At 46.3% G+C, this 19101-nt stretch overlaps 1 protein-coding gene across 12 annotated transcripts in view; it reads left to right on the top strand.

Annotated features, from left to right (window-relative positions):
• CPNE2 (copine 2) overlaps positions 1 to 19101 on the top strand; it is a 201962-nt gene that overhangs the window by 30933 nt on the left and 151928 nt on the right. For 2 of the 12 annotated variants that reach the window (XM_073307439.1, XM_073307435.1), the window contains exons 1-2: positions 2863 to 3179; positions 8165 to 8361. In XM_073307439.1, the coding sequence (XP_073163540.1) occupies positions 2933 to 3179; positions 8165 to 8361 (444 nt within the window). In that variant the 5' untranslated portion in view covers positions 2863 to 2932. Of the gene's footprint in view, positions 1 to 1315; positions 1371 to 2859; positions 3180 to 8164; positions 8362 to 19101 lie in introns of those variants that run through there. The other 10 variants (XM_073307434.1, XM_073307442.1, XM_073307443.1 and 7 more) reach the window with 8 other exon arrangements.

The following is a 19101-nucleotide window of genomic DNA, read 5'->3' as shown; positions in this document are numbered from 1 at the left end:
GCTTTTGGGAGGCAGAGGCAAACAGACACAGTGGTATAAATAGAACGGGTCTGGCTATTTTAAGGCTTTGGTTGCATGATGTGTGTTTAAAAAAAAAAAAAAAAGGAAAAAAGGGGTGGGGCGATCTAATGTGTTAACTGGAAAACCAGGCTTCGGGGGACAGAGGCGGCCAGAAGATCCGACACTCTCAAACGTCAAGCCACCATTTCTTGGGGCAGATACCCCCCCTTCTGGGATGGATGGGGCTAGAAGATTTTCCTCCTTTTGTTCATTTCACGATGTACACCCCTCTCGGAGACTTTCCGCATCCTGGGTCCTTTTTGAAATCCCGCATTTCTCCTTAAAATGGCGGCATGTTACATTCTTGGCAATGTTGGTCTCATTTCAGAGTAAACCAGACCAACCAATTACATGGTTATAAGTGAGATCAGAATCAAGCCCTGGAAAGAGAAATAATGTCTGAGGTTTTAGAGGCCTTGGGATGTGTAAAGGGGAAATTAGGCTGCTCTCCTTTTACTTCCCGACCAGTAATTGGAATCCTCCCATGACCATGCAGGATCTGAAATTATGGCCCCTCCCTTGCTGGTCTGTACCTGTCAGTTAAATAAACGCAATTAATGCCTATCAAAGAGCTCAGATTTTTCCAGCAGGAGTTAAAATTAAGCCTATTGTGAGAGTTGATTTTTAAATGCGAGGCAGAAATCGTGGCAACCTGGACAATGAGGCTAGAGAATTTAGAAAACTTTGGGTTTTTTTCCCAATGTGGAGTGAATTTCAATCACCACCGCTGTGTGGATCTGCTTATGGTGTGAGCAGACGTGTACTGTGTATAAATGTCTGACTTTGGGTGGGCATACGCAATGTACATCCCAAAGCACATGTTTTGTTCTCCTCGGGCGATGTTCCATAAGGTGCTTGGGGGGGATGTTTTCCCCTGCCCTTTGTTCACATGTTAGGCCTCTCACCGCAGCTGGTGTGTTAGTGATCATACGGGGACAGATCTACAGCTGGTGTAAACTGGCACGGCTCCATTTACACCAGAATGGGATGGGCCTGTTGTGAATAATGGCAAGTGTACCTGGGCAGGCCAGAGACAATGGAACAGCTGGTGTGTGTATGTTCTAAGTTCAAATTGTTAGCTACACACCTGTATAGATAACAACTTCAGTGTGCCTTTCCAACCTGCCTCGTTATTGTGTGTCACTGGGGAATCCTGCCAGAGACAAGGTGGTAGGAGAACAATTAGTCATAATACTGAGCTCGTAGATAATGCTTTTTATCCATAGATCTCAGAGTGGACATTATTCCTGCCTTTCAGTTAGGGAAACTGATGCACAGAAGTGACGTGAAGCGGCTCCCTGAAGGTGCAGGTTGGTAGCAGTGCCTGGAGCAGAACCCAGGTGTCCTGCCTTCCAGTCCAGTGTCCTGTGCACTGACCCCCATTGTCTTTGCTGAACCTGGGGCTCAATTTAGCTGGTTTAGACAATGCTGATTGCACATTTCCAGTTGTTGTTTTTTGTTTAACTGACTGTGACTTGTAACCACTGAAGGAGACCCCTATTCCCTCCTCTCCTCCGGAAATGAACAATCAGGATTATCATGCTCCTTGGTACAAAGATTCAACCATTAGCAAATGGAGCTAGGAGCAGGCATAAACCACTGACCCTTAACAGGGTGGGAACAGAGCCGGCACAATTGGAGAGTGAGAGAGAGAGAGAATATTGATCAGTGTTCATGCCTATGCGAGGTAAATAAAAGAAGACGAAAATCACATTTTAATACCCTGCCATATGGAAGCAGAGGCCATTTAGCAGCCTAGAGGAAGATGATGTTTGCAGTTTTGGAGTGGCGTTTCCATGAGCCGGTCTCAAAGAACAGGAGTATGGGAAGGATACTGGCTTAAAGACTTCCTCTTGCCTGAAGCTAAGAGTAGATGCCAGGGGATGGGTCACTTGATGATGACCTGTTCTATTTGTTCCCTTTGAAGCACCTGGCATTGGCCACTGTCAGAAGAAAGGATACCGGGCTAGATGGACCATTGGTCTGACCCAGTATAGCCATTCTTATGTTCTTCCTTTCCTCCTACCCCAGGGATCACTTGTAGGACTAGTCAGAAAAATGTTGTCCCCCCTCTTTCCCCCTCCTTCCCCCCACCTGCCTGAAAAATTTAGACTGTCAAGAAACCGGAAAACCCAAAAGTTTGTAGGGCTTTAAATGTGACCCAAAAGCAGAAGCTTTCTGCAAAAACTTTCATTTAGTTGAAAACCCAATTGTCTGTCAAAAAACCACTGAAGCAGAAGATTTCCGCCCCGTTTTAATCCCGTGCATCTTTATTATCAGCACCTGCAAATCGCTCTATTCTCCAGGTCGTGTGTCCTGCCCACCACTTCCCCCTGTCCCTTCTTTGTGCCCATCTGCTGCTCTTTAACAAGGAAGTAGAGCTGCTCTTGCGTAAAACTGTCTTATTTTTCTTCCCCTCGACGTCGCTAGAGATGGGGCTCAACCAAAACCCTGCACCTGAGCATCCCCGGTTTGGGGGAAGATTTAGATTCCGATCCGCTCTTCAAAGCTGCCCCCCTTTCTCTGGAATGGGTTGTGCCATAACTCCAGCTCGGAACATTCATGCTGAACCTTGAGCGGTTTCAGATCCAGACTTGTGGCTCAGGCCCATCTCTGCTCTAAATGTCTTTGTGCTGTGACGCAAGCTTTGCAGTGTCGTTAACGGGTCCCAGGCATCGGTGAATGGCCTGCGAGAACTGTGTGTGAGCTCAGCCCGAGGAAACAGGACTTATCCCAGATATCACTGGACAGCTGGCACAAGTGATTTCCATTCTCCTCCTGCCCTGGACCCATTTCTCTACGGCGGGAAACACGGTAGTGATCCTGTTCGCTCCCCAGCACAGCAGCGAGTGCCGCTGTGTGATAGACTTCTATGCCTACCCGGTCCCAGCAGTCGTGTCTGGATGCAGGGCTGGTTATACAGGCTACACTGAAACTGCCAAACAGAAGCCCTTTCGCTTTCCACAAACTCCTGGAAAATACACACGGTTTAAATCTGATCTCCACCCTGGTGCCAGAAATCTACTGGAAGCTTAATTTAAAAGGAACTCAGGAGCACTACACTGAAAAGGAAGGGCTGGAAAACTTCTTTCCCTTTCAAACCGAAACAGCGGAGACAGGTGATGCGTGTTTTAATTTGCGTTTTAGGGTTGAATGAACTCTTCTGGGCTGGATCATTAACATAGGTAGTATCATCATCAGGTGTGTTGCTCCTCAATGCCAGCTCTCCCTGAAGGTTAGCTAATAGTGGACCTGGGACCATCCACTCTGACGGTGTGTATTTAAGACGGGGGTATTGCATTCAGGGACTTCCACCTGGAAAAAATACATTTGGCCTGATTCTCGCCAGTTTTGGCTCTTTTGTTAACCTGATGTGAAATGTTGCCATATCAGAGGTAAGTGGCTCTGGGGCGCTTAAACTGGTTTACAACTGAGCCTAATGGGCTGACGTCACCGGAGGGGAGGGAAGCGTTCCTCGGTAAATTAGAATGTTGGCCACGTCTAATCCCGGATGAAACACCAGCCTGTGTTTGCTTTCCGTTGCCCCAGCCAGTAGCCCAGCTCCAGCCAGGTGAGGTGGCTTTAGAGGCAGCGAGGAAGCCCTGCTGTTTAGAAACCCTTTCTCTCAAGGGTGTTTGGAGAGCACAGGAATAGAGCTGGGAGGCTCTCTAGATGTGTCAGCATCTAGTGGCAGGTTTGCTTAAGAATTTGTCCCCCTCGTTGCTCAGGAATGGCACACAGAGGTACTTGAATCCAGCATTTGCTGCTAGAAGAGGCTGGGTGTTCCATCAAGTCTATCTTTGAATTAGGGGCCTGGTTACAAAAGCAGTTCACCATTGTTAGCCCTCTGCTGTCTGAGTGCTCCCTAGGAACGTTGCCTACATTAGCCGTCAGTAGCTGCAGTGATAGTCACTCACTCATGCAGGCTTTTCTCCTGTTGGTCTGAGCCCCCCTTTTTTTCTCTGGGTACATTTCCCACCATTCTGTCCTGCAAGGTGGGGCATGGAAAAGGGGCTGGTAATTTAGAATTAGGCAACGACCCTTTTATACCAGGACAGAAGCCTTAATCTTAAGGCAGGGGAAGGAGTAGAAAGTGGGGAACTTGGGTTCCACCAACGTCCTGGAGTTTCCTTTTCAAAGACCTTAAAACGGCCCTTCCTAAATCAACAGAAAGCTCTTCCTGAGTTTCCCGGAAATGATGCGAGACCCAGACTTTCTATTTCTACCACCACATTAAGATCACAGTACACAGGAAGTTGAGTTATTGCATATGAAGCCTTCCTCCCTCTATGTAGCTGGTTCAACCCCAGCCTGGGTCAGTGCTGACCCAACATCCTTATCAGTAGACAGATGTTCGAGGCTTATGGGCAGTGAAATGTGGCTCTTTGTCTAGTTCTTCTTAGTGTGCAGGTCTCGATGTCACCAAAACCAATGTTACATTTAACACAAATGGGCAGTTGTGTTGGCATTCTCAACAGAGAGGCTAATGGCTGAATGGGCATGAATAGGGCCCTACCGAATTCCTGGTCCATTTTTTCATAGATTTCATGGTTGTAGCATTTTAAAAAGCTTGAATTTCAGGGTTTCAGATATTTAAATGTTCAGTTTCACAGTGTTGTAACAAAACATGAATAAGTATTTAAAAACGGCAAAGTATATGTAAAGCCCAGACTTTGCATGTCTTAAACTGGGGGTCCCGACCCAAATGGGGATCACAAGGGGGCAGCACCGAAGTAAGGGTGGCAATACTGTGACCCCCTCCTCTGATAATAGCCGAGAGTGGTAAAAGTACACAAGACCAGATTTCATGGGGGACACCAGATTTCAGGATCCGTGACACATTGTTCATGGCCACGAGTTTGGTGGGGCCCGAGGCATGAACCATTCATTTTACCCTCAGAGGTGCTCCTGTCTGCTTTGTACCTGCCCTGTGGCTACACAGAGGAATTTCAATTGCCTTGTCCAGGCACAAAAATTGAACCATACTACTGGAGTTTAAGTGATACGACCCACCTAGTATGGATGCAGTTTTATCTACCCTGGTGAACTCATTCCTGTATGGAAAAGGACACCGGCTACACCAGTATAAAGCACCTTTATACTAATATAACCATAGGCACGCTAGGGGTTGTTCCAGTTCAATCTCTGTTTTGGTAACAAGTCACATCCCTGACCAAAATAGCTATACCAACACAAACCCTGTGTGTCGGATGGGCCAAGGGGCCATCCTTTTTCATTGGCAATAAAAATTCTTTCCTAAAAGCATGAACATCTGTACAGTTGTTTGCGGTTTACCGCCCTATTCAATGTTTCTAATTTTTAAAAATCAGATTTTACAGCTTTCAGAAAGCGTCAGCTCCTAGACTCATAGACTTTGTCAGAAGGAACCATTGTGATCATCTCATCTGACTTCCTGCACATCGCAGGCCACAGAACCTCACCCACTCCTGAAATAGACCCCTAACCTCTGGCTGAGTTACTGCAGTCCTCAAATCATGGTTTAAAGACTTCAAGTTACAGAGAAATTCACCATTTACACTAGTTTAAACCTGCAAGTGACCCGTGTCCCACGCTGCATAGGAAGATAGAAAACCCCACAGGGCCTCTGCAAATCTGACCCACAGGAAAATTCCTTCCCAACCCCAAATTTGACGATCAGTTAGACCCTGAGCATGTGGGCAAGACCTGCCAGGCAGATACCTGGGGAAGAATTCTCTGTATTAACCAGTTTTTGGGTTTTTTTTTAGTTTAGATTTTGATGCATCACTGGTTTTCTTTCTTATATTATTGTTACTCCTTGGATTATTAAAATAGAATATTTAAAATCTAGTTTACTGTTCATTTATTGTTGCATTTCTCTCAGCTTGGACAATGAGAATAAACTAATCTGTTTTGCTGGTTAGTCTGTTTTTCAATCATTCACTTCTAGGCTCTCAGAGCTGGTTAAATCTTTTTGTGATCAACCTTTGAATATAGTGGTGGTGGTTGTTGTTAAATTTTAGCAAAAACAACAACATTATCCAAAAAGTGTTGGCCAGGAGAAATCTTTTAAAAATGGTCTAAGTCCCATTTCCAAAAGTGACTTGGGCCCTTGAGGGCCTAAATCCCATTGGCTTTCAATGAGACTTGAGCCCTGATTTTTATAATTAAGTAGAGATTTTTGGCTGCCAAACAAGAGATACTTTAATACAGACTGGTTTTTCAAAGGGTGGAGGTTCAGCCCTTTCTGAAAATCCGGCTCCTTTCAGGCCCTGGGGATTGGGCACCCAAAATCTCTTGTCACTTTTTAAAATCTTGGTTCTTCAGTGCCTACGTCACTTTTGAAAATGTAACATAGGCTCCTAAATAACTGAAGACTAGTCTAAACACAATACTACTTTGGCTAGAGTTTGTTTGCACAGTCCCTAGCGTGGGTGCAATTATACTGGTATAAAGATGCCTTGTACCAGTATAGTTCATTCCCCTTCCCATACTGGAATAGTTACACTGACATAAAGCATCGTTTATGCCTATGTAACTGCATCCACACTGGCAGAAGCTGCACTGGTTTAACTGTAGCAGGAGAGTTAATGCAGTATAACAGCCCCGTCTCCACCACCACTCCAGTGTGGGCAAGGCCTGAGACTCTGGAAAATGTCTCCCCCTCTCCAGTGCTCATGCACAAGACGGCAATGTCTAAATTACAGACGCTGCCAAAGAATGTTTTTCTTTGAAGTCCTTTCAGTCTGATTTTAAAATCGATGTAGTGAAATAGCATCTGTTGGCTTTCAGTGTTGCTCTTCGGTGGTATAAATGTGGTGGGACAGTGTTCCATTGTCAGATACGCAAGGCTACGCGCAGCTTTTCTAGCTCTGTGTTTGCTGGCCTGCCGTGCCAGTTCCTGTCCCACTCGTGGTGGGAGGCCTGCAGTCTCAGTTGGAAATTACCTCCAGTGTTGATATGCCCCCATGAATAGCTTCCTTATTAGGATAAATGTTAGAGCCTGACCTGAGCCTCTGTAGATTTGTGTAAAGGGTGTAGCTGCTGACTCAGATACCGGACTTGCTGTGTGGTTTTTTTTTTGTTTGTTTGTTTGTTTTTTCTAGGGTGTGGCCAAACCATCCTGTTCCAATTTAACTGTTGGGTATTGGACACACATTGACTTATTTTTAAATGCCAGCACACACTTTGCGGCTCTGCAGCATCGTGGCAAGAGCTTAATAGAAGTGGTCAAGAAAGTCTCGTTTCTGTTCACTAGGATCTTCCCAGAATTGCTAGTCTTTCCACCTCCTTCCCTCGATGATGATTGTTGTTGGCGCCTTTCTGCTTCTTATTTCAGATGATGTTGAAGCTAGACAAATGACAGAAACAAGATGCACACTTTTACCAGTGAGGGTAATTAACCGTTGGAATAATTTACCAGGAGTTGTGGTGGATTCTCCATCACTGGAAATATTTCAATCAATCTTGGATGTTTTTCTAAAAGCAATGCTCTAGTCCAAACAGGAATTAATTCAGGGAAGCCCTATGGCCAGTATCCTACATGAGGTCAGACTAGATGATCACAATGGTCTCTTTCAGCCTTATGACCTACAAATTATTTAGTGTGACCTTGTCTATAACACAAGCTATAGAATTTCAACCAATAATTCCTGCAGTGGAGGGAATTCTTTTTCCCTCATGCACGTGAACACTGAGCCCAGAAACACAGAAACTCTTGAGAGCAAGAGTGTCTCTCTTTGAGAAAGGCCTCCAAACTTGATGGAAAAACCACGCCCCATTACATTCACTGTTACAAAAAAGAAAAACCCTCTTTTCAATTTTCTAACTTGGAGCTCTTGGACTTTATTTTTTAATCTGCTGGGTTATAATGTCTTCCGATATCAGGAATCTTCTCTCTGGTCACTTGGGCCTTGATGATGTAAACATGAATAGAAGACACAGACAAAATAATCAGGATGGGAAGTCCTGTGTCAGGATGGAGCTCATGTAAAAGGCTCAGACTTTGGGTATTTTGGGAGCTCTGCTGCTGAAGCCTGAGCTGACGTAGTATTGCTTACGATAAGCCCGCTGTTTGCTTTTCTGCCATGTCTGACGCTTCCCTACATTTCCTTGTCTCCCGCAGATTGCCTGGAGTTTTTCCTACTGGAGTCCATGGCGTATACATTAAGCCCCTCTCCTGCTGGGCCTATCGGGACCCAGTACTGTGTTTGCAAAGTCGAATTATCCGTGTGCGGCCAAAACCTTCTGGACAGGGACGTGACCTCCAAATCTGACCCGTTTTGTGTCTTATTCATAGACGTCAATGGCAAATGGACAGAGGTGAGTCACACATTGTCTACCCTATGCTGTTTGTGTGTTCATGGGAATAGTCCCACTGAAGCCAATGGCGCTACATGCGTGAGTGAAGTTATGCATGTCCTTAAATGTTTGCCTGATCAGGGCCTGAATGGACAGGAAATACAGAGTGGAGAAACTGTGGCACGGAAGGGTCAAGTGACTCCATTTACAAATGTTCTCTAGACTGAATGGCTCGATCAGTTAAACCCCACTATTTTCACAAACTTCTATGTAATACATTCCTACGTGGGGTAGTTTTGATTTCATCTGAATTACTGAATTTACTGAATTCAGTAAAAAGGGGTAATAAAATGAATGCTATTTAAGGAGGGCTGGGTGAACAAGTGCACGTAAAACAAGAAATCACCAGAACCTTCTCCCAATCAGAGCCACAGCTGCTTGTGCCATCGTTGGAACAAGTTAACACTAAAATGTCTTCCGTGTTCCCCTAGGCCTGTCCCTGTAGCCTAGTCAAAATTTGTGGCAGAAGTACTGAAATACACAGACTTTTGTCTTAGTGCTTCCAGCTGGACTGGAAGCAGGAAGTAATGGGAATTGCATGAGAGCTTGTGCCCATGGGATATATATATAGCCCAGTTTTAAAGACAATTGAGGGAGAGATTTTCAAAGCTCTCTAAGCCCAGTTGGACACTTAGTTCCTGTTAAAATTAAGCCAAGTTGTTTGGACAAGTGTCCACGTTTTTGCAGTCCCGTCACCTGAATTGTTTATGGTGTGACATTGCACTCTATATGATCTTATGAAAATATGCTAATGAGTGTGAATATAATGTAACTGGAATATGCTTCATGCAAAAGGTCTCTTTGTAAATTATCATTACAAAGCTTATAATCTACTGAGTGTGGTCATTCAATTTGTATAAATGTAACATTCCTGTATCTGAAACTCGAAATATGAAATATAACTCTGAGGTCCTACTGTAATTATGCAAAGTGTGGGCCATTAATGGTGGCTTGGAATCTTGATGTCTCCCATTAACCAGGACAATTTGGTTGTAAATGGCTCTGTTTACTTGTAAGTCTTCCTGAATACGTGTGCGCAATGAGTGGGTAAGGAAGTCTTACAGTGACATGTGATCATGTCACCTGACCTGGAATCCATCTTTAACCTGGGGCTTTTCCATTTAGAAGGAGGGGTGGGAACCCAGAGGGGGACAAAGGATTCCTGCCTTGTGCAAAAGCTATATAAGGGGGTAGAACAGAACAAAGGGGGCTGCAGTCATGAGAAATCCCCTAGCTACCACCTGAGCTGGAACAAGGACTGTACCGGGGGAAAGGATTGGGCCCAGACTAGAAAGAAGCAAGTCTGTCAAAGACGCTTATTGGAACATTTCTGAGGGTGAGATTTACCTGCATTTAGTTTTCTACTGTATTAGGCTTAGACGTGCATCTTTTGTTTTATTTTGTTTGGTAATTTACTTTGTTCTGTCTGTTATTACTTGGAACCACTTAAATCCTACTTTTTATATGGAGTAGCATCACTTTTTTTACTTAATTATTAACCCAGAGTAAGTATTAATACTGCGGGGGGTGAACAGCTGTGCATATCTCTCTATCAGTGTTTATAGAGGGCGAACAATTTATGGGTTTATCTTGTATAAGCTTTATACGGGGTAAAAAGGATTTATTTGGGGTTTGGATCCCATGGGTAGCTGGGTATCCAAGTACTGGAGACAGGAGCACTTCTTAAGCTGTTTTCAGTTAAGCCTGTAGCTTGTGGGGGACGTGGTTCAGACTTGGATCTGTGTTTGCAGCAGGCAAGCATGTCTGGCTCAAACAAGGGGGGAGGGATAGCTCAGTGGTTTGAGCATTGGCCTGCTAAACCCAGGGTTGTGAGTTCAATCCCTGAGGGGGGCTATTTAGGGATCTGGGCAACTATGGGGGATTGGTCCTGCTTTGAGCAGCGGGTGGGACTAGATGACCTCCTGAGGTCCCTTCCAACCCTGTGATTCTATGATTCTACTGAAGTCCCAAGCTGGCAGGGAAAATGAGCTCAGAGGTAGTCTAGGCACATCAGGTGGCAGTCCCAAAGGGGTTTGTGTGATCCAACCCGTCACGTATGGTCTGTCTGTCTTTTATTTAGACATGGTTGCATGCGTCAGTGCCTTTTCGTGTTTGATCAGTGTTTTTCTTTTAAGAGGAATGATCAGCTAAGCGTGATCATCTCTGGTGGGTATTGGAAACTTCAGAACATTCCCAAGTTTGCCTGAAAGCCTCTGTATTAGGTCGGCACAAGTGATCTTCTCAGACCCGCAAGTGTGGATATGTGAGTTCTCACTGTGATGCGTCTGGTTTCGCTGCTGTTACATTCATCTCGCAGACTTGTCTCATTTATCATTTTGACAAAAATCTTAGAATTGTGATCACAGGGCTCGGAAATGTCAACCTCTGTCATGGCACAGTGAAGGCTTAAAATGATTCCTTAACATTCCAGAGCTGACCGAGTCACGATCCATGGTCCTATGCGACATGTAGAGGCTTGGGGCAATGCTGTCATGATCCCTAATGACTCGAGCCCAATCTGAGCACACTGCAATGCTAATCTAATGCGGTGTCCCGGGTGCCAAGGCCCTCGTTAGAATCCAGAGGTGCCATTCCAAGTTGTATGATGAGCTGTTTGTTTGGAGCCCCAGCCAGGTATGAAACGGCTCTTTTGTTTTGAATTGGCTAGTTATTCGGTCAGTATTGAATGTTACATGATGGTGCAGGTTTGGACTGGTGTATATTGGGTACTGCTGTTGATTTGCATTGTTCAGGGAGACTCTGGAGGTGGGTTGTGTTTGAATACCTAAGGCCTCATCCGAAGCCCATGGAGGTCAATGGACTGGGGTCAGGCCCTTAATGAATTTCAGATTAATAGTTTGGGAACAGCAGGTGGGGGCCCCTGGGCAAGAAAAAGGAGAGGCACTAAAGTGATGAGGTTCAGTTATATGCTGTGTGAACTGCAGTCCAGTCAGTGACTCACTGGGAAAAGCCTTTGAACTGTTCATGAGTCTTGATCGTGCTTGGCTGGATGAGACGTATGCGCCGCACCTGTCACCCTTTATTGGAGGAGACGCTGAGCAGAAGCTACATCTTAACACTGTCGTGGCTTGTTTCTTCGCCATCAGATCCAAACACCCTAGAGCAGGGGTGGGCAAACTTTTTGGCCTGAGGGCCACATCTGTATGGGGAAATTGCATGCAGGGCCAGGAATGTAGGGCTGGGGTGCGGAGCGCAGGAGGGGTGCATCAGGGGATTCAGGGAAGGGGGTTGGAGCGCAGGAGGGGTGCGGAGTGCAGCAGGGGGCTCAAGGCAGGAGGTTGGGGTGCAGGGTGCAGGAGGGGGCTCAGGGCAGGGGGTTGGGGTGCAGGAAGGATTCAGGGTGTGGGCTCCAGGGTGGTAGTGGCACGCAGCAGGGCTAAGGCAGGCTCCCTGTCTGCCCTGGCCCCACGCTGCTCCCAGAAGCGGTCGGCACCATGTTCCTGCGGCCCCTGGGGAAGAGGGGGGGACAGAGGGCTCTGCGTGCTGCCCTCGCCTGTGGGTACCTCCCCCGAAGCTCTCATTGGCTGTGGTTCCCCGTTCCCGGCCAATGGGAGCTGCGGGGGGTGGTGCTTGCAGCCAAGGGCAGCACACGGCGCCCTCTGCTCCCCCTTCCCCCAGGGGCCACAGGGACGTGATGCTGGCTGCTTCTGGCGTGGGGCCAGGGCAGGCAGGGAGCCTGCCTGAGCCCTGCTGGGCCATGGGGCTGGCAATCCTGCGGGCTGGATCCAAAGCCCTGACTGGCCAGATCCGGCCTGCAGGCCGTAGTTTGCTCACCCCTGCCCTATAGCCTTATAGCTCATGTCACCATGTCAAAACTAACATCCTTGGGGAGAACAGAACTAAAACCAAGTTATTTCCCTGCTGTAGTTTGACGGGTCTAGGAAAGTTGAGAGGAAATCTGAGAGTGTGAAATCTTATCCATTTGTGCTGGACGTTGTACAGACCTGAAGTAGGAGGGTTGTGGCAACAAAGAGCCTATCTGCTAAAGAAGGACAAGATCAAAAACTCAAGTGGGAGGAGGGGGAAGATATGGTTAACCATTTTCAGAAGACAAGGTTGCATAGATTAGCGATGTGCGTTATTTGAAGGCTTATCCTGTTATCAAGAAGCCTGTTTCCAAAGGCACACGTGGAGGAGGAGAAAACATAAGCTGTAAACCTAGAGGGAGAGAACTAGAATATCACTTCCACTCCTTTTAGCACATCTGGGAAAATGCTCATAGCAGCTAGGCAGCATACCTTGTAGAGGTTAGCAGCTCTTGGGCAGTTTCTTTTGCAAATAATAATGTTACCCATCAGCAAGGGCCAGCTGAGGTTCCTTAAAGAGAAACACGCTGCCCCGCGCATGTTGAAAATCAGCGTTAGCAGCATGATTCCTCCTGGTGGGTTGATGAGCAGAGAACTGCCTTCATTTACTCCCTTTGCCACCCCTTAAATTGAGGCTGTGTGCCCTCCCCATGGCAGGGCCTGCAAACATGAGTTTGTTCTGGGAGAAAAGGAACTCCAGCATCCACCCAGCCCTGTGACAGTGGAACAAAGATCTCTAATTTGTTCCCCCTTAAAAATGCAAAGCACAGAGAGCCATTGTGTGGTCTTGTTTCAAGCACTCTGCCTCTGCAGTATGAAGCTGCTAATGAAACTAATAGTGTGTGAATTGGATGAATTATTTGATTATTTAAGTCCGTTCTGGCCAGATTCCAAGGATCTACCATCCAAAAAAATAAAAAAAGAAGCCCCAGCCAAACATATACTCTGCTGAAAACAGGCCTCAGACTGGAATGCAGCACTAGGGAACATCGCACACATAGGAATACTTACAATCCCTTTGGGCACTGTTTGTGTTTGATAAGCAGGACGTACCTGGCCCAACTCAAGGGCTGGGGAGGAAGGATCTTGGCAACTTCCTAGGAGCTATGGGACCACTTGCGTAAGAGGGACAATGCTGCAGGTCTCCTCGTCCTTCACATGGAGACTACAGGCCCTAACATGTAAGGGTCCTTCTTGATCTGGACAGTCTTCCTTGTGGATGGAGGCAGACCATTGCATGCTAGGAGTTGTGATCTGCATGGGTCGAACCTTTGCATTTATAGATGAGAGCTACTGCAGGTTGGATTGCAGAATACCATGGACTTCACTGTAGATATGGAGTGTCTTATAGACTTGCCATAGTTAGACAGCTCTCTGTTAAGACCACCAGAAAACCAACCCCAGTTTCTCTCTCTCCTATCCCCTGGGATTGAGGTGGATGTTCCCCTCTTTATAGTAGAGGTTCCTGCAGCTCTTTAGAACCAAGAGTTCACCACTTTCTAAAGGGCAGCCTTTGGTCTTTCTTTGGTGTCTGGTCCCTATTTAGAGAACACGTTGCTCTGAGGAATTATGGGCAGCCTGTCCCCTTGTCACAATGGCGTGGGAGTTTTGCGTTTTTAAATTACAACCCAAGATTGTGCATATGAAACGTGTTGGCTCAGTGTTCAACAAAAGCCGTGAAGAAGGCACGGGGCCAAGATGTTTGTACGAGGAACTGCTGGTTTATTTTTGATTCTGAGGGATGCAGTGTGTTGGAAGACTTTTCCTTATGTAACAAGTCGCTGAATGGAAAAATCATAAACAGCACGGGGAGAATTGTGGAGACATTCGCTTCTAACCTGTAGGTCACTGCTTTGAATTAGGTCCAGGCCAGTAGTGGTAGAAGATAATTAATAGCTATGGACAGGTACCACTCTGTGCCTTAAGTGGAACAAGTAGATTGTCCCTGAGGACAGGAGTCCCCACCAAAAAAACATTGACAATTGGAACGAATTGGACTGACAGCAGGAAGATCTTGGCAAAGAAGCCGATGAATGAACTGGGTTACTGGGTTATAGCCTGAACTATCCTTAGCTCCTAGAGTTGGTCCCTTCAAGTCAGGGTTGAGGAACTTTGATGGGGCACCCTGGGTGGGGTATGGGAATCTTTCACTGCCATGTTGTACCTGTTCTGTGAGGCTAAAGAAGATCTTAAGTCTCCAGGGCTCTGAATTCTCAGCACCCTTCCACAGTACTAAAATTCCATTTAAATCGAAAGCAAAAACCCATCTGTCTTGAATTTTTTTTACTGATGCTAATGCGGTGATCTGGGTTAGATTCACAGGATTTCTAATCTTGTCATGCAGTGTCTCTTTAACCTGCCATAATTCTAAAGTCCTCTTTTGCTGTCGATAAGATTGTGTCAGATGGCTTCAACACCAGCTTCCTTTACGACGTAATCAAATGTGTGTGGTTTATTTTTTGCTTCTGCTTTTTTTAGCTCCTGTTACTTTGCGAAATACACTATAGAGAGTTGTTCTTGAAAGGGCAGTGTCGGGGTTCCTTCCCCACTCTGAACTCTAGGGTACAGATGTGGGGACCTGCATGAAAAACCCCCTAAGCTTATTCTTACCAGCTTAGGTTAAAACTTCCCCAAGGTACAAACTATTTTTCCTTTTGTCCCTGAACTTTATTGCTGCCACCACCAAGCGTCTAATAAAAATATAAGAGGGAAAGAGCCCGCTTGGAAACGTCTTTCCCCCCCAAAATCCTCCCAAACCCTACACCCCCTTTCCTGGGGAAGGCTTGATAAAAATCCTCACCAAATTGCATAGGTGAACACAGACCCAAACTCTTGGATCTTAAGAACAATGAAAAAAGCAATCAGGTTCTTAAAAGAAGAATTTTAATTGAAGAAAAAGTAAAAGAATCACCTCTGTAAAATCAGGAGGGTAAATACCTTACAGGGTAATCAGATTCAAAACATAGAGAATCCCTCTAGGCAAAACCTTAAGTTACAAAAAGACACAAACAGGAATATCGATTCCATTCAGCACAGCTTATTTTATCAGCCATTTAAACAAAACAGAATCTAATGCATATCTAACAAGATTGCTTACTAACTCTTTACAGGAGTTCTGACCTGCATTCTTGCTCTGGTCCTGGCAAAAAAAAAAGAAAAAAAAAAGAAAAAAACCCACACAAACAGAGAGAGCCCTTTGTCCCCCTTCCTCCCCCCCCCCCCATCTTTGAAAGTATCTTGTCTCCTCATTGGTCATTTTGGTCAGGTTCCAGCGAGGTTGTCTTAGCTTCTTAACCTTTTACAGGTGAAAGGGTTTTTCCTCTGGCCAGAAGGGATTTAAAGGTGTTTACCCTTCCTTTTATATTTATGGCAGGCAGTTTCTGAGACACTCTGCTTTTGAGGAGTCAGCGAAGGTCAGCACATTGCTAAACTTTGCTGCTAGTCCCTGGGCTGCCTCCAGCTGGAAAGGGGCAATGGTCACTGCTCCTGAATGCTGAATGTTCGGGTTTAGAGAGCAGCTGGCTGGGATCCACAAATGGGGGTGGGGGGACAGGGACCTGGGACTGGCCAGTGTTACTCCCAGTAAGGCGCTGCTGTGGCAACAAGAAGGTTTTGCCCTAGTATTTTCAGGTTTGTCTGGATACAGGACGGTCACTGGGCTGATGTAGCTTTGGGGACCCTCGGCATATCATCGTGTGATCTTGTGCCCTGATCACGTTGCAGTACCCTATACGATGTAAATGTTCTGTGATTGCAATGGAAGGACGAGTCGAGACTCTGTGTGTGTGTGTGTGTGTGTAATGGGGTTGAAGTGATGAACTCCCTTATAGGAGGAGGCATAGGTGGGAGAAAGCATGAAGTTGAAACGCCTTCAGAATGTAGGTAAAATCCGTCAGTAATCCCCCACTAACGATGAATCCAGATGACGACAATGGCGCTATAGTTAAGCGGAAGAAATATCCCCAGACTTGGTGCCTGCAATGTCTTAACATGCGGTGCCAGAACCAACAAAGATTGCGATTCAGTGTTTCTAGCAGTCAGATTGGTTCCTAGGTGCCATGATTCTGTCTCACTAAGCTTAACAGGCGCTGAAAATTTGCCGTGAATCAGCCTTTGAAAAAACACAAGCCAAGGAGCTACATAAAAATTAGTCATGTCTTAATTAAACTTTCCATTGAACTGATGTCATGTTGCTCTGACCATAAAGGAGCCGCTGCAAGATGCAATGAGGCACGCTGATGAATGCCATTCCTGGTGTGCCCTGGAGAGAACGTCTGGCTGCTTTTGTGCCACTCCTGCACAGGTCACCTCCTATTGATAGAGACCCCGTGACTTGCTTGGAGTCTCATCCTGCAGTTTCTATCCTGTCCCCGCTTTGCATTTCATAGCCTGGACTGTCGGATCATGTGCAGCAGCAGCAACGTGGCCAATCCTTCTTTTGCACTGGAAGTGGCTCACAAAGGGTTCTGCCCCAAGGAGCTAGCGGACCCATGCAGATACGGGGCCAGATTTTCAAACGCCCAGCACCCACACCTGGAGCCAGAGTTTTCAAAAGCACTCACTCGCTGAGCTGTTTTGAAACTCCAGCTGCGTACTTGGGTGCCTAAAATGGCAGCTGAAGCTCTGTTGAAAATCCGGTCTGACATATCCAAGTCAAACACCAGAAGGCATGGAGAGACATAGGACCAAATTTCAGACCTGGTGTAAGCAGGAGCAGCTCCTTGGTCCCTGTTCTGTGTTTCCCTCTCTCGCCTCAGGGTTAGAGATGAGGAGTTCTGGCTCCTCAGCCTCCATTCCTCCCCTTCTCTCTCTTGGGGGTGTTAAAGTGAGGCTCTGCAGACTCTGGACTGGCCCTCCCTTTTAGGTTCATCACCCTGCCAGCTCAAGCTTTCCTTAGACCCCCATAACAACGCTCCCCAGTTGTTGAGGACTATGGAACATCTATCTCCCTTCTGCTGCTATGGAGCTTTAAATTTGTGTTCATCCTGGGCAGGCTCCGTTACTTGGGGAACTTTTCCTCATTTTCTGCTTGTAATTCAAGGTGCTCTACTTGGCCCATGCAGAAATCTTTATTTAGTCTGTTGCTCTTTCTGGGACAGATTAAAAATCTAGAACTTCTCTTCCATGTTTGGACCCAAATGACTCTTTCCATTGGGTTAACTCTTTGCAGGACTAAAATAATTCCATAAAGGTTAAGGAAAGAAAAGGAGAGAGGTGGTTTTCTCCTGTGTCCTGGCTGTGTTATGAGAAGGGGGTTGTACTTGGTAATGGGTCACTGCCAGGTTTGAAGGGTACCTTTGTGATACCAACAATCCAACCGTTTGCCAAAGGACCAGAAGGTGGCCCACCTGCATTTGGGTGCGCATTGCAGCGTAACAGACAGATTATAATATTGTCGGCTCTAGACCTGGTCTAAGGGAAGCTTTCCGCCTGTGAATGCGGTAAAGCCGTCTTTTTCAAAGTGCTTGGAAATACTGTACAGCAGTCGGCCGGGATGAGAGCAGAACTTCTGATCTCATGGCGCCCAGGTCCTTGCAGCAGCCCCTAGGTTAATGGGAAGTCTCTTTAAATTTGTGGAAAGGGGCTGTGATCAGGGTCTCAGGGGAGCCAAGTGAGGTCATAGAATCCTAGAATATCAGGGTTGGAAGGGACCTCAGGAGGTCCTCTAGTCCAACCCCCTGCTCAAAGCAGGACCAATCCCCACTCAATTAGGTCACTTACTTAGGGTGCACTGCAAAGAATGGGGCAAACAATCCCCAAAGCTGATGGAGATTCCAATACTTTGATTTACCAAGCCAGCACAAAACAGGCTCTATAATACCTCATTGGTTACCCAGAAGCCAGCAACACAGTTCCCTTAAAGCAACCCAGCCTTAGGCCTCCACCCAGACACCCAAGTCAAATATGATGAGGATTACTGAAAATCTTATTGATCATATAGAAAAGTTCTACCAATCCCAAAGGATCGGACACATTACCTCCCAGGTTAATGAATACTCCAGATCTTATCCAAATCATAGAATCATAGAATATCAGGGTAGGAAGGGACCTCAGGAGGTCATCTAGTCCAACACCCCGCTCAAAGCAGGACCAATCCCCAACTAAATCATCCCAGCCAGGGCTTTGTCAAGCTGGGCCTTAAAAACCTGGAGATTCCACCACCTCCCTCAGTAACGCATTCCAGTGCTTCACCACCCTTCTAGTGAAAAAGCTTTTCCTAATATCCAACCTAAACCTCCCCCACTGCAACTTGAGACCATTACTCCTTGTTCTGTCATCAGCTACCACTGAGAACAGTCTAGATCCATCCTCTTTGGAACCCCCTTTCAGGTAGTTGAAAGCAGCTATCAAATCCCCCTTCATTCTTCTCTTCCGCAGACTAAACAATCCCAGTTCCCTCAGCCTCTCCTCATAAGTCATGTGTTCCAGTCCTCTAATAATTTTTGTTGCCCTCAGCTGGACTCTTTCCAATTTTTCCACATCCTTGTTGTAGTGTACTCCAGATGAGGCCTCACCAATGTCGAATAGAGGGGAACGATCACGTTCCTCGATCTGCTGGCAATGCCCCTACTTTTACATCCCAAAATGCCATTGGCCTTCTTGGCAACAAGGGCACACTGTTGACTCATATCCAGCTTCTCGTCCACTGTAACCCCTAGGTCCTTTTCTGCAGAACTGCTACCGAGCCATTCGGTCCCTAGTCTGTAGTGGTGCATGGGATTCTTCCGTCCTAAGTGCAGGACTCTGCACTTGTCCTTGTTGAACCTCATCAGATTTCCTTTGGCCCAATCTTCCAATTTGTCTAGGTCCCTCTGTATCCTATCCCTACCTTCCAGCGTATCTACCTCTCCTCCCAGTTTAGTGTCATCTGCAA

The sequence above is a fragment of the Lepidochelys kempii genome, chromosome 12, assembly GCF_965140265.1.
Source record: "Lepidochelys kempii isolate rLepKem1 chromosome 12, rLepKem1.hap2, whole genome shotgun sequence".
In the NCBI taxonomy this organism is placed as follows: domain Eukaryota; kingdom Metazoa; phylum Chordata; order Testudines; family Cheloniidae; genus Lepidochelys; species Lepidochelys kempii.
This window is presented reverse-complemented; position numbering and strand designations above follow the sequence as displayed.